The 11,945-nt window shown below is 40.4% G+C and overlaps 1 protein-coding gene across 1 annotated transcript; it reads right to left on the bottom strand.

Moving 5' to 3' along the window:
- Window positions 1-1,606: 1,606 nt before the first annotated feature.
- LOC144529083 (gasdermin-E-like) lies at window positions 1,607-8,781 on the bottom strand. The gene is made up of 10 exons (XM_078268027.1): window positions 8,433-8,781; window positions 6,899-7,137; window positions 6,504-6,696; window positions 5,975-6,152; window positions 5,510-5,630; window positions 4,881-5,012; window positions 3,677-3,798; window positions 3,353-3,536; window positions 3,150-3,220; window positions 1,607-2,834 (listed from the first exon to the last, which is right to left on the bottom strand). Exons 2-10 carry the CDS (start codon window positions 7,107-7,109, stop codon window positions 2,601-2,603), a joined length of 1,446 nt encoding a protein of 481 aa, XP_078124153.1. The 5' UTR covers window positions 7,110-7,137; window positions 8,433-8,781; the 3' UTR covers window positions 1,607-2,600.
- Between the last annotated feature and the right edge of the window lie 3,164 nt (window positions 8,782-11,945).

The raw sequence follows: 11,945 nt of genomic DNA, 5'->3' as shown, positions 1-11,945 counted from the left end.
GCGTCTCCCTTAGAGATAGGGTGAGAAGCTCAGTTATCCGTGAGGAGCTCGGAGTAGAGCCGCTGCTCCTTTGCGTCGAAAGGAGCCAGTTGAGGTGGTTCGGGCATCTGGTAAGGATGCCCCCTGGGCGCCTCCCTAGGGAGGTGTTCCAGGCACGTCCAGCTGGGAGGAGGCCTCGGGGAAGACCCAGGACTAGGTGGAGGGATTATATCTCTAACCTGGCCTGGGAACGCCTCGGGATCCCCCAGTCGGAGCTGGTTAATGTGGCCCGGGAAAGGGAAGTTTGGGGTCCCCTGCTGGAGCTGCTACCCCCGCGACCCGACCCCGGATAAGCGGATGAAGATGGATGGAAGATGGATGGATTCTTTAAAGAAGAGGGGGATCTTAAAATAGTACTAGACAGTGCTAACCTGCTTTGAGCATCCTGTACATCCACACAAACAGGTGTTTGCAATTATTCTGGTTGACTAGACTTCTTAAATTAAACAGAGCTATGCTGGAAGTTCCCTGAGGTCAGCAAACACTACACTCACAGCTGCCAGAGTTTTACTGTACATACACCCTTTCTAGCATGGCCGGATTAACCTGTTAGGGGGCCCTAGGGCAAAAATGTACTGTTGGGCACCTAATGCGCCCACACCACACACCTACCCCCTCTGTATGTTTAGGCTATACAAACATGTCTTTAAATTCCCTTCAAATTGATAGTACACAGCAGATTATAGCCTACATACAGTAACAGCTTTGTTCTATACCCAGAGACCAGAACTTCTACAGTGAAATGATACTGACTCCATGTATCCTGTGTGTTCATTTATTTGTTGTAATTTCATTAAACACATTTTTTACTTAAGAATATGCATCATGTGACAACAGAAACTTAAAATAATAAGGTCTTCAAACATGATTTTGACATCTGCCTCTACAAGACAGGGCCAAAGGATAAGGTAATAATGCAGTTTACATTTGGTGGCAAATTTGTAAATTTCCAATAAATGTAGGTAATCCAGCCTTGCTGGTTTAGTGCCCCAAGTGAACTTGAGTGCATGAACTAATAATAAAATGGTGTGAGTCATCCCACCCTAAAAGGTGCAGCAATAGTGAACATCTAATGGTCTGTGAACACAAACTGTACTGAGAAAAGGTCTAATCAGCCATAAGTAAAAAACACCTGTGTGTGTGTGTGTGTGTGTGTGTGTGTGTGTGTGTGTGTGTGTGTACCATGTATGAGTACAAAGCATACACACCCTTCTACAGAGGTGAGTATGGTATGTCTGGTATTATTATAAAACTTGTCTAAGAAATTGTCTTAGGCTTGTCATGCAATTGCTCATTACTAATTGAATCCAACGCCACATAATGTATGATAATGAATATGTTGACAATATCAGACAAAATGCTGCCTGGCATCGAAAATATGAATTTTAAAATGAGGAAAGATTTTCAATAATAATAGAATGAAGTTCATTTGGTTATAGCTTTTCGACATAGAGCACATTGGGTTAACATCAAAAGTAAAAAATGTCCTTAAATATTTCCAAGAAAGATGAATACAATTCTTCATTTTGCGTTACATTTCTTCGTCTTCGGTAGATACTGTCATCCATGCAATATAACAGTTTTATTTGCCATTTCTGTAAGACAAAATTATACACTTTAATAGAGCAATGATACAGAGAGCTAAATGCAGAGATTTTTTTTAAAATGTAAGTAAAACATGTTTTTTTTCCAGTCAACAATAAATTACAATGTTAACAGACAAAATAGGCAAGTGGCAGTAAGTACATGGCAAAGGCAGCTTCATAAAACTGTATAGCTTCATGTACAAAGACATATGAGACATCAATACATGTTTTTTAACTAAATGTAGCTTTTTGGTATACAATGCTGTATTTCAGGTAATGTTAAATATATCATTTTCTTGATGAATGAAATAGCAAATATTTTTCATTAGGAGCAGTAGTAGCGATAAAATGCAGCCTCAATAGAATAGAACAAGAATAGGCGTGCAACACAGTTTTCAGCATTCTGCATAGTTGTATAAATGTTAGCAATGTTGTGTACTCTTGGCATGCATCACATTTTACATTTTGTTGTTAACAAAAAATGTGAAATCTACTGTAGTTAAAGATTTCTTGAGCTAAAAATTCAGCTTAACCACTATGCATTTACAGTAGATCCAGTGGATCTGGGGGTCACAGAATTATTTCAACCCATGAATGCAGACACATTTTAATATTGAGCTGAATGTTTATGAATAAAAAATTATATAACTGGATTTATACAAAACAATAACAATTTGTTGGACAGATTTATTTATTTAAGCTATAAAAGAGTGAGACACATATTTTCATTTAATTTCCTTTTTCATACAAAAATATGTAAGTGCTTCCTAAGTAATAAAAATATAAAATAAAACAATAAAATAATAGCAATAGCTGTATGATACTGTATAAATAGTAAACATCTGAAAAAAAATCAATCATAATAATATAAAGATTTTATAATAATCTTAGTCCCAATAAACTTTACAGCAAAGAAAGAAATGAACCGAATATACTCAACGAAAAAGCAAGAAAGTGCACATGCAGACACTACCACTACTTTTGCCCTTTGCACAGCAGGGACAATCCCTGTATGCTGAGACAGAGGACCAGTGGGAGAACTCCTGCTTCATCTCCCATTTCCATCCACAGCCTGTCGCTGTCTCTCTTCACCGTCACATTGGTGGAGCTGAGCAGCTGTTCTGCCAGTTGGAAGGCCTGGTTGTCCTGCAGGGGGACCGGAAGACACTGGATGGAGAGAGGCTCGCTGCTCTTCTTTAACATACACATCTGGTGAGAAAGACATAGATAAATGGATGGATAAATGGATAGATTGATAAAAAAAAAGATAAATAGCTCTTTATTGCAAAGTCATGTGGTATCAATCTTCTCAACTAACTCTCGACAAGTAATCATATAACTGTATTTGCCAAAATGTCCAACTATTCCTTTAAAGTCTTCCAACACAAAATCAATTTATTTATTTTTTTTATTTTTTTTACAAATTTCTCAAATAATTGACACTTTTTCACTTATATAATAAAATACATAAATTGTCATGTATAACAGTCAACAGAGAAGTGGTGTGCAGTAAATTAAACTAACCAGTGTGTCGAAGGCCTCCAGAAAATCAGCACTGCTCTCGCTCAGGAGGCTTAGAGTTGGATCAGGCAACTCTACAAAAACAATACATATTCAACACAGCAAGTTAAACTGTAGCAGACAACTTCTTGAGTACTACCTTTTTTCGCTCATAGCACTGTGAGGAAAATGATTACAGCCCTCTTTAGTCTGGAGTTCGCTCTTACCTTCCAAGGCACTGACCAACAGGTGAGCTGCATTTAGATGGGAAAGAATACCACACTGGCTGTTCTCAGCGTGACTGTCTGTGCCGGGTCGGTCCAGTATGGCTGACAATGATTTTCTTTGACTCTCCGACAGCTCTTTGTGCTTAGCCATGTTGAGTGTTTCACCACTGCACAACTCCTCCAGCTATCAGAGAGAGGCACAGAGAGGAGGGGGAATGGAGAAAACTGAACATTTAAAAAAAAAAATGTGTCACAGATTTTGGCCTCAATACTGTCTTTAAATGTGGTGTATTGGAGTCGGGGTTATGTTAGTGTGTCACTCACCAAACACTCCATATATGACAGAGCAGTTCTGTCCCCCAGAGTCTCTTGGAGTCTCTTGAACAAGACACATCGAGTCAACTGAGGGAGCTCTGCCAGAGGAGAGAGGTCCATCTCCTGTGATCCTGTAAGAGACCGGGAGACACTGCATCAGATTTGAAACTTACTCTACACCAACATACAGAGTGTGGCTGGTACTAGCCTCAGTCATCCACCTTTAAAATGATGGCTGCAATAGTTTGATTGGTATGGTTAGGAGGTTTTTGCTCATAACGTTTAAATAAATTCAATTGTATTTGAACTCCTGAATTCAATATATCAACACATGTCTATCCATATAGGCCATGCCTACTTCTGCCTACATATATTTGTTCCACTATTTTCAATCACCAAACTTGGCATATAAATATCTATATACCCATTTGTGTTTTTGATACTGTTTTCCTACAAACAGTAAATGAGTTAATGTTGGCTCGACCTATTACTTCATTCTTAAACACATTATGCAATGACAACCTCATTTCCATGACTCATTTAAAAGAAAAACATGAGTCTGACTCACTTTGCATTTTGCACACTTTCATTTCTGCAAACCTTCATCCCAAAATTGTCTTATTCTCCAAAAATCTGCATATTTTTAATCAATTTAGTCTTGATTTTGAAGCAGATCCAAATCCAGGTGCAGATTGACAGACTTCGCAACAATTAAAATAGCACATTTATATTTATGTAACCGTGGCAGGGGTGTGCCCTCTGTGACTTTGTTCATGTTTTTACTTTCACTTGGGAACAAATGATATGTTTACAGCTGAATGTGTAAATTGGACAGGGTTGTACTATACTGTCATTTTGATATGTGAGAATGGAAAGCTGACTTTTTGGCAAAATTATAAAATATTACAGGATAAAGTGGTGTACATAACTGTTAATGACAGATAAATACATTTCACTGAGCAGTATACCTTAGTCTTCAGAGTTGCAATAATACCATTGTTATTTGTATTATAGATAGTTTAATTTTCAATGATTGCTACTGAGCCTGGTCAGCCCAACTATATTTAGAGATAATTTAACAATCAGTTGAATCCACAGTTCATCTGTGTTAAAAAAGGGGAACCTATTTGATTCCTTCCTCACAAAATGATAAGTGTTAACCAAACGTTCTTTTTATTTTCCATGACAAATGTATGAATGAATGGACACAAACCGTTTTGCAGTGCACTCAAAGGTACTTTCTCCCCATTGCACTTGTCAACTTCATCCAAGGAATCATGGGATGGCCAGGACACAGGTGAGTCTGCCTCAATGCCTCCTATTGATCCAGGCTGTAGGCATATATCTGAAAATGCACACAGCAATGTAGATACACAGGTGAACCACCTCAGCTGGAAAAAAAAAAGGAGCAGTGGCTCACTCACAGATGACTGAGCTTCTCACCTTATCTCCAAGGGAGACGCCAGCCACTCTCCTGAGAAAACCCATTTCGGCCGCTTGATTTAGTTCTTATGGTCATGACCCAGCCTTCATGACCATAGGTGAGGGTAGGAACAAAAATTGCCCGGTAAATGGAGAGCTTTGCCTTCCGGCTCAGCTCTCTTTTGTCACAATGGTGCAGTAAAGCAAATGCAATACCGCTCCCCCCCTCCCGCTCCGATTCTTTGGCCAATCTACCACTGATTCACACTTTCCTACCTAGAAATTGGTTTTTACAATAAGTCAATCTCAGTTTGCCTCTCTGTAACGACACACACAGGCACACATGCGCGCACACACACACACACACACACACACACACACACACACACACACACACACACACCATACACACAAACTTACTAAAGTGTCCACTTTTCTTTATCTCCAGTTCCAGGATGCTGTACGCAATGACTGTACCAGAGGGGATCTCCAAGGAAACATCAGAGTCCGCTTCAATGTTGTTGCTGTCCTTCACACACACCTGAGAATACACACACACACACACACACACACACACACACATGCACATGCACATTTTGTGATTTGAAATCTGGTGATTTAAGATCAGACAGAAAAATATTTTTTGGGATTGTAGATCTGATATTTAAACTGGAACAGAACAGGAATTTGACCAAGCAATTTTAATCATTATTAACATTGTTAATAATAATAATAACTATCTGACTAAGATGTTACTTTAAAACTAATTAATTGTTGATTGATTTGACCAGAAATGGTCATCACACTAAAAATGTAGCAAACTATTTTGTATGTTTTGTTAAATTCCTAAAACACACAAACACTCAACTCCACCAGCACACCTACCTTAAAAGAGCTCCCCATCATGCCCACCAGTCCGAGCATCCCCTGAAAGACGCACCGCTCCTTTTTGGTCTGGGTGACGGTGCAGGAGTTGGCGGTGAGGATCCTCTCCTTAACCACTGCCAGCACGTCAGCACGCTTCTCCAGCTGCTGCACCAGCGGTTGCTGCATGTCTATCAGCCTGATGCAAAGAAAAAACTGTTTGGTTTTTAATCTGCAATGGAATGTATTGCATGTGCGTATAGCATTTAGGTGGCGTAATGTATTAGTCATTGTATCAATCAGCTATGAGTGCATTCACATTAGAAACAGATATCCAAATCACAAGAAGCATGGACAGAACCAGTGCAGTATATTTATGTAAGATGACACTATTAATCTTTGTGGTTTGTTACTGGTCTGAGGTGTGAAATGTTTGATGTCTAACTACATTTATAGCATATTCATCTCATTCATAATGAAGTCATCATCCTGTCACCTTCTGCTGACTAGTAACAATGTGTGAATAGTATAAAAAGGAATTATTTAACACCTGCTGCTGGAGTCTTGTAACAGCTTCTTTACATCCAGTTCCTCTTTCTTCAGCTTGCCAAAACATGATTGGAGCTTGGAAGTTCCTTGGCCCTCCAGTGTGGCTCTGACAGAGCCAGCCTCAGTGTCCAGCTTCCCGGAGAGTTTGTCTCTATACGTCCCCTTGTAGGTCACAAATTCTGTCTTGGACACGTCTGACAACACATGGTGGTTTTAGCATATCTATTGATGTATGTGTGTGGGGAAAAGCTCTACTTTGGGAAGAATATGTCTTAGTAAAGGTTAGCTGGCATGGAAATAAAATATTACATTTATATAGCTTCAGTAATTTCTATCCACTTTGCATGTTTTAAAAAAAACAACATAAACAGTACGTGTACATGCACACCTACATACCAGGACTGAGCACCTTGTCGCCTTGCAACAAGTTGCTGAGGGTGAAATCTGTTGGTTGGTACTTGGGCCTCTGCCAGAACCACATACGGTTGCGTTTGACGACCAGTGCCATGGGAACCAGTTTATCTGAGTCATTTAATCGGGACACGTGTTTGAGGCTTCCTTCGGGGTCAATATGACGGACGAAGTTGGCAGTGGCTTTGGAAAACATGGCTTCGGCAGATGAGGACTGCAGACAGCTGGAAGAAGAGAAGGGAAGAGAGGCTTTCAATTTGAGCTTTTTTTATCCACTTAAAGGCACTGAGAGCAAAGACAAGAGCCTTGGTATGCTTTTACCCAAATTACTAAACCACTAAGGGTGACTTCCCGTTGGTATTCTCCCCTGTTTTCCACTCTAGATAGTTTAAGCAAGTGATTCACTCCGATGATGCTAAGCAGACCCTGTGTGGGTGTTTGTAAGTGCCCATACGACTCTGCAATGAACAGCTAACATGTTAGTGTGACCACAAATACACAAGTGCGCACACACACACACACACACACACACACACACACACACACATACCCTGGCTCGCTAATTCTGGTGCTCAGATTCCATAAATATTTAAAGTAATCAGGCTTGAGAGGGGTTTGTGCTGTGAGGGAAGAGAGAGAAAAGAAATAGAAGAAAGTTTGAGCTGTGTCCCTGTTGGATCGAGAAATGTTAGAGTTAACCAAAAGAACGCAACATTGGCCGGAAGACAGAGAAAGAGGCCAGTTAAAGAAATAAATATGAAACAGGGGAGAGGATCAGACCTCCTAAGCTTTTCCCCTGATTGGAATAACTTTTCAACATGTGAGGACATTTCTAACTAAACATATAGTTCACGTTGTTATGGTGGCAAGTCACTGGTGTTGGGCTAACCACCATAAAGCAAACAACCAACAGTATCCACAAAATCCATAGTTTTTTTATTTTTATTTAGAAAAGTATTAGGGATCCATCCTTATCTATAGCCTATAAAAAGGTGCATACACGTGTATGCACCTTTTATATGCGTTTATTCAACATCTTTAAACTTTATTGAACTTGAACTGCAGTCCAAAGCAGAACATGTTTAAAGAAAATGAGAAGAAAGTACAATTTCCCATTAAACAATATTTGTCAATATAAACAGTTGGTAAAGAGAGGACCCACAACCATAGACTGCCCACAACATTCTTGCCACGAGTATACAAGTTATCCACAACCACACACGCACTTGCACGTGTGGCAGCGCGCGTGGATATTTCCCGGCAGCTCACTCTTTATAATGGAACAAGCTGCAGTTAACCGAGAGCTGCGCGTGTTTGCTTGGTGAGATCAACTGCTCACGAGCCTCAACGACGCTTGACTCGGATTATGAGTGTTAAATCAAAGAAATAAAGGGGAAAGAAACATGTTCTGACCAGGAAAACCATAACAAACTAGACTAGACTGAGAACAGAAAAACTGGTTTTCTGTCTCCCTAAAACATAGATACATGAGTCGTTAATAACGGAAGTTGCGGCTTACCTCAAATTAGTGTATAAACTCTACAAGTTCAAGATGAAACGTCATACAGTACGTTCAGAGCTCCGACCCATCGAGTTGTTACTCCTGGAATGTCACCGATGTAGACCAAGTTGTCCAAACGCGGACCGAAATAGTCCTCTGGATGTAATAATGACACTCCCCTCACAGTGTTAAGTCTATTACAAAACTATAGTATAAGCCGTAAGTAGAGCGAAATCCCTGATATCAGTCGCAGCAGCGGTGTTCGGTCAGAGCTGTGGACGAGTTGCGGGAGAGAGATTGACTAAACAGTTATCCACTTCACAGAGAAGTACATCGACCGCTTCCTCCCCTCCCACTTTTACTGAAGAGTTCATTATGATCATATGAACTCTGTTATGTGTGTGTGTGTGTGTGTGTGTGTGTGTGTGTGTGTGTGTGTGTGTCTGAGTGGGTGGGCGTATTTTGTGACCATTGGTGATAAGTAGTAACTTTGTAAAAGCTGACAGGGAGTTGTCACAAATAACTAAGACCTTCCTAAAGTGGTCTCATGTCTTAATTTAAGAAATCCAATATTTACTTTATTTAGAGTTATCTTTTCCAAAGTTATGTAACTCATAAAACAACTCATTGAAGCTGAATGTGACTTGAGTTGAAGACACACCTGGGCGCATTTTCCAGTCATGAGTCTTATCCCATTTTGGATCTTATCATGATGACATGTATATGGGATGTCAATTAGGCTATACATGATTCATATGCAGGGTGAGGGTCAACTGCCTAGCTCACCTATGCCTAAAACAGACCCTGATAAAAGCATGAGAACATTGGCAATGTGGTGATAAAAAATGCAAAAAAAAATCCCAAAAATGGAAATGTGGCTTGGGGAAAATATAAAATATAGATAAATGAGTAAAATGTGTGCCAAGAGTAAAAATATATCATGATTGTCAAGTTGTGGTATTCTTTACCTTTATTTCTTTTCTTTAACAATGCTTTGGAATCATTTAATTAAAAAAAAGAATGTCATCTTTACAAAACATCTCATTTGCATATGGAATCCATCTGGATGTTCCATGGTTCTAGAGTGACATCACTTAGAACATGTTCATGTAGGAATTGGAGAATTCAGATCCAGTCAGTGATAGATTTTGTAACGATACAGTTGCATTTTTCCTCACAGGTATTTGCGAGACATTAAAGGCCTTCCTGCAATGGTGTAAGATGAAGATGAACTACAATGAATACAGTGATGTAAGTAACCTCCTTCTGTTGCAAGATAGATTGATCGAGAAATAAATAGCGCAGAAATTTTCAAATCATACTATGTCCAAAAATGAGTCCATTAAGTCCAAAAATTAAGAATACTAGTACTAGCCCGTTGAAAATGTGCCTGTTTGGAACGGGAGATCGCTTGGTCTGTGGTATTGCTGCTTGTAGAATTCTTCAAAACCAAATTGTACCCCAAACTTACTTACAGAAGACCCCAAACCACTTACTCCACTGTATAGCCTACTACTGATTTACAGTGTAGGCTATGTCTACATCAGAGGAAGACATTGCAAATTTCCCAATGTTAACATCAGAAGAGAAGCTGGTAGTTCTCCTAGGAGAAGGGACAGCTAAATATGTAGGCTATCTGCCTGCCACAACCTGAGGGACTCACCACTATAACATCCCAACATTACACATTGGTTTAGGATTGTGCAGTAATTATATTGTACAAACTGTTAAGTATTATATTGTGTTATGTAGTTGTTTTGTAATGTAGTATGTTGTATAACTATCAGTGCAGTATAGAATCTATGTGACACCTACTGTATATATTTGATATGTACTATATGTATTTTCGGTAAACTGCTTTGGCAACAACATGTTTTCTTTCATGTTCATGTCGTTCATGTTGTTGTCTCGTGTTGTATGATCGTTAACGAATTTAACACTTCAGCAGAGGTGTTCATTTCCATACAGGTTTAGTGGCTTGACAGTTAAAAGTGATGTATGGATTTGATTCACGGGGGTATTTTGGCAATGGTAATGCTATTAGTGTTGTAAGTTAGCAGTAGACTTGACTAACCCGACCCAGGGTGAGTCTGATGAAAACTGATGTGTGAGATTTTCTCACATTGCACAGCGCTGTGAAGGAATGATCTCCGAGATTACTTTATGTTCTGCCAGCTCGCAGCAATTTAATACTTAGCAGGAAAAGAGTCAAAGGCTGTAACACCACCACCCCCCCAGTAGTGCTACTTTGCACATTTTTGTGGGTCTGATTTTAGCTGCTAAAGCTCCGCTGCTTTTTTCCTCTCTGTGTCTGGTCCTGCGCTGTGTGCATTGTGAGAGGGGGAGTGGCCAGCGGCTAGAGCGGCAGAAACCAATGTGTGCTTCTTTTATCGACAACATCTTTTGCATTTCTTATCCAAACAACGTCAAACTTGGCACGGCACTTACTCGTGCCCGTAGCAAGACACCTGTCAATTTTGAAATCCATCGGACTAACGGTTCGAGAGATATGCGCATAACACACAGACAGACAGACAGACAGACAGACAGAAAGACATTCCTGCAATTTATAGATAGATGAATAACAATGAACAATTGAGTTAAAAATACATAAATTATATATATAATTATTTTTGTTTACAGCCATCAGAGAGCCACAGAAGAAACAGTGGCTCCAGCAGTCAGTCCAGGATCCTGGACATTGAGAGAGCTGAAAGGGCTGAGTTTTATGCACTCCTTCAACGAGTAGAGAGACTGTATTCTTCACAGAATTCCAAAATTGATGCGGTTAGGAAGAGAATGGGATTCTCCATCCAGCAGGACACCCTCCCCTCACCTCAGCCTCCAGCTTCTCCCACAAGAAGGCCTGAATCCTCTCTGCGAGGGAGGAGACCTAGGCCCATTTTAAAGGATGACAAATGGGTTCAGACGTCCAGGGCCAATCAGACGTTGGTAGAAGAGGAGCCTTTCTATGAGAAGAAGCTGCGTCTGGGCAGGAAGATGGCTGGGGGGACAGCTGCAAACAGGAGCCCAAGAAGAGACTCTTCCCTCAGCTCTGTGGACATGCGCACTCCCACTGAGCTGATTTCACACACCAGCCTGTTCACCCCTACTCCTTCTCCTCCTCCTCCCCCTCCTCCCAGAGCAACCAGGAGACCGTCTCGTCTCCCAGTGATTGCTATGAAATTTGGTGGAGCAGGTATGTAAATACTGTTGAGTGATGACTTTCTTTATGGGAATTTGAATGGAAATAGGTGAAGATTGTGATTACAGTAAAGTGGAAATTTGAGTAATCGTGACTATATTTGCTGTTAATCTGAACAGGCAAGGAGGTGGCTGATGGATGCAAGCTCCAGACATCACAGACGACACTAGAGGGACTTATGGAGACACTAGAGAAATTCGAGTTTCGCCACCGTCCTTCACCTGAACTACCAACAACCCCCAGTAAGACCCCAAAGGTGGCACCCAAGTTTCCAGCACGTCCATCAAAAGCTGTCCCGCCCAACAGCAAAAGACCTCACCATGGGA

Source organism: Sander vitreus, chromosome 14, assembly GCF_031162955.1.
Source record: "Sander vitreus isolate 19-12246 chromosome 14, sanVit1, whole genome shotgun sequence".
Taxonomy (NCBI): Eukaryota; Metazoa; Chordata; class Actinopteri; order Perciformes; family Percidae; genus Sander; species Sander vitreus.
The sequence above is the reverse complement of the archived record's forward strand: the minus strand, read 5'-3'. Positions and strand labels throughout refer to the sequence as shown.

Bases quoted from the DNA above. Each gene is read 5' to 3' on its own strand.
- LOC144529083 (XM_078268027.1), bottom strand. From the start codon at position 7,109: ATGTTTTCCAAAGCCACTGCCAACTTCGTCCGTCATATTGACCCCGAA. The intron at 6,153-6,503 runs GTGTTAAATAAT...TCTTTGCATCAG, and splicing joins TTACAAGACTCCAGCAGCAG to GCTGATAGACATGCAGCAAC. The intron at 3,221-3,352 runs GTAAGAGCGAAC...TTGTTTTTGTAG, and splicing joins GTTGGTCAGTGCCTTGGAAG to AGTTGCCTGATCCAACTCTA.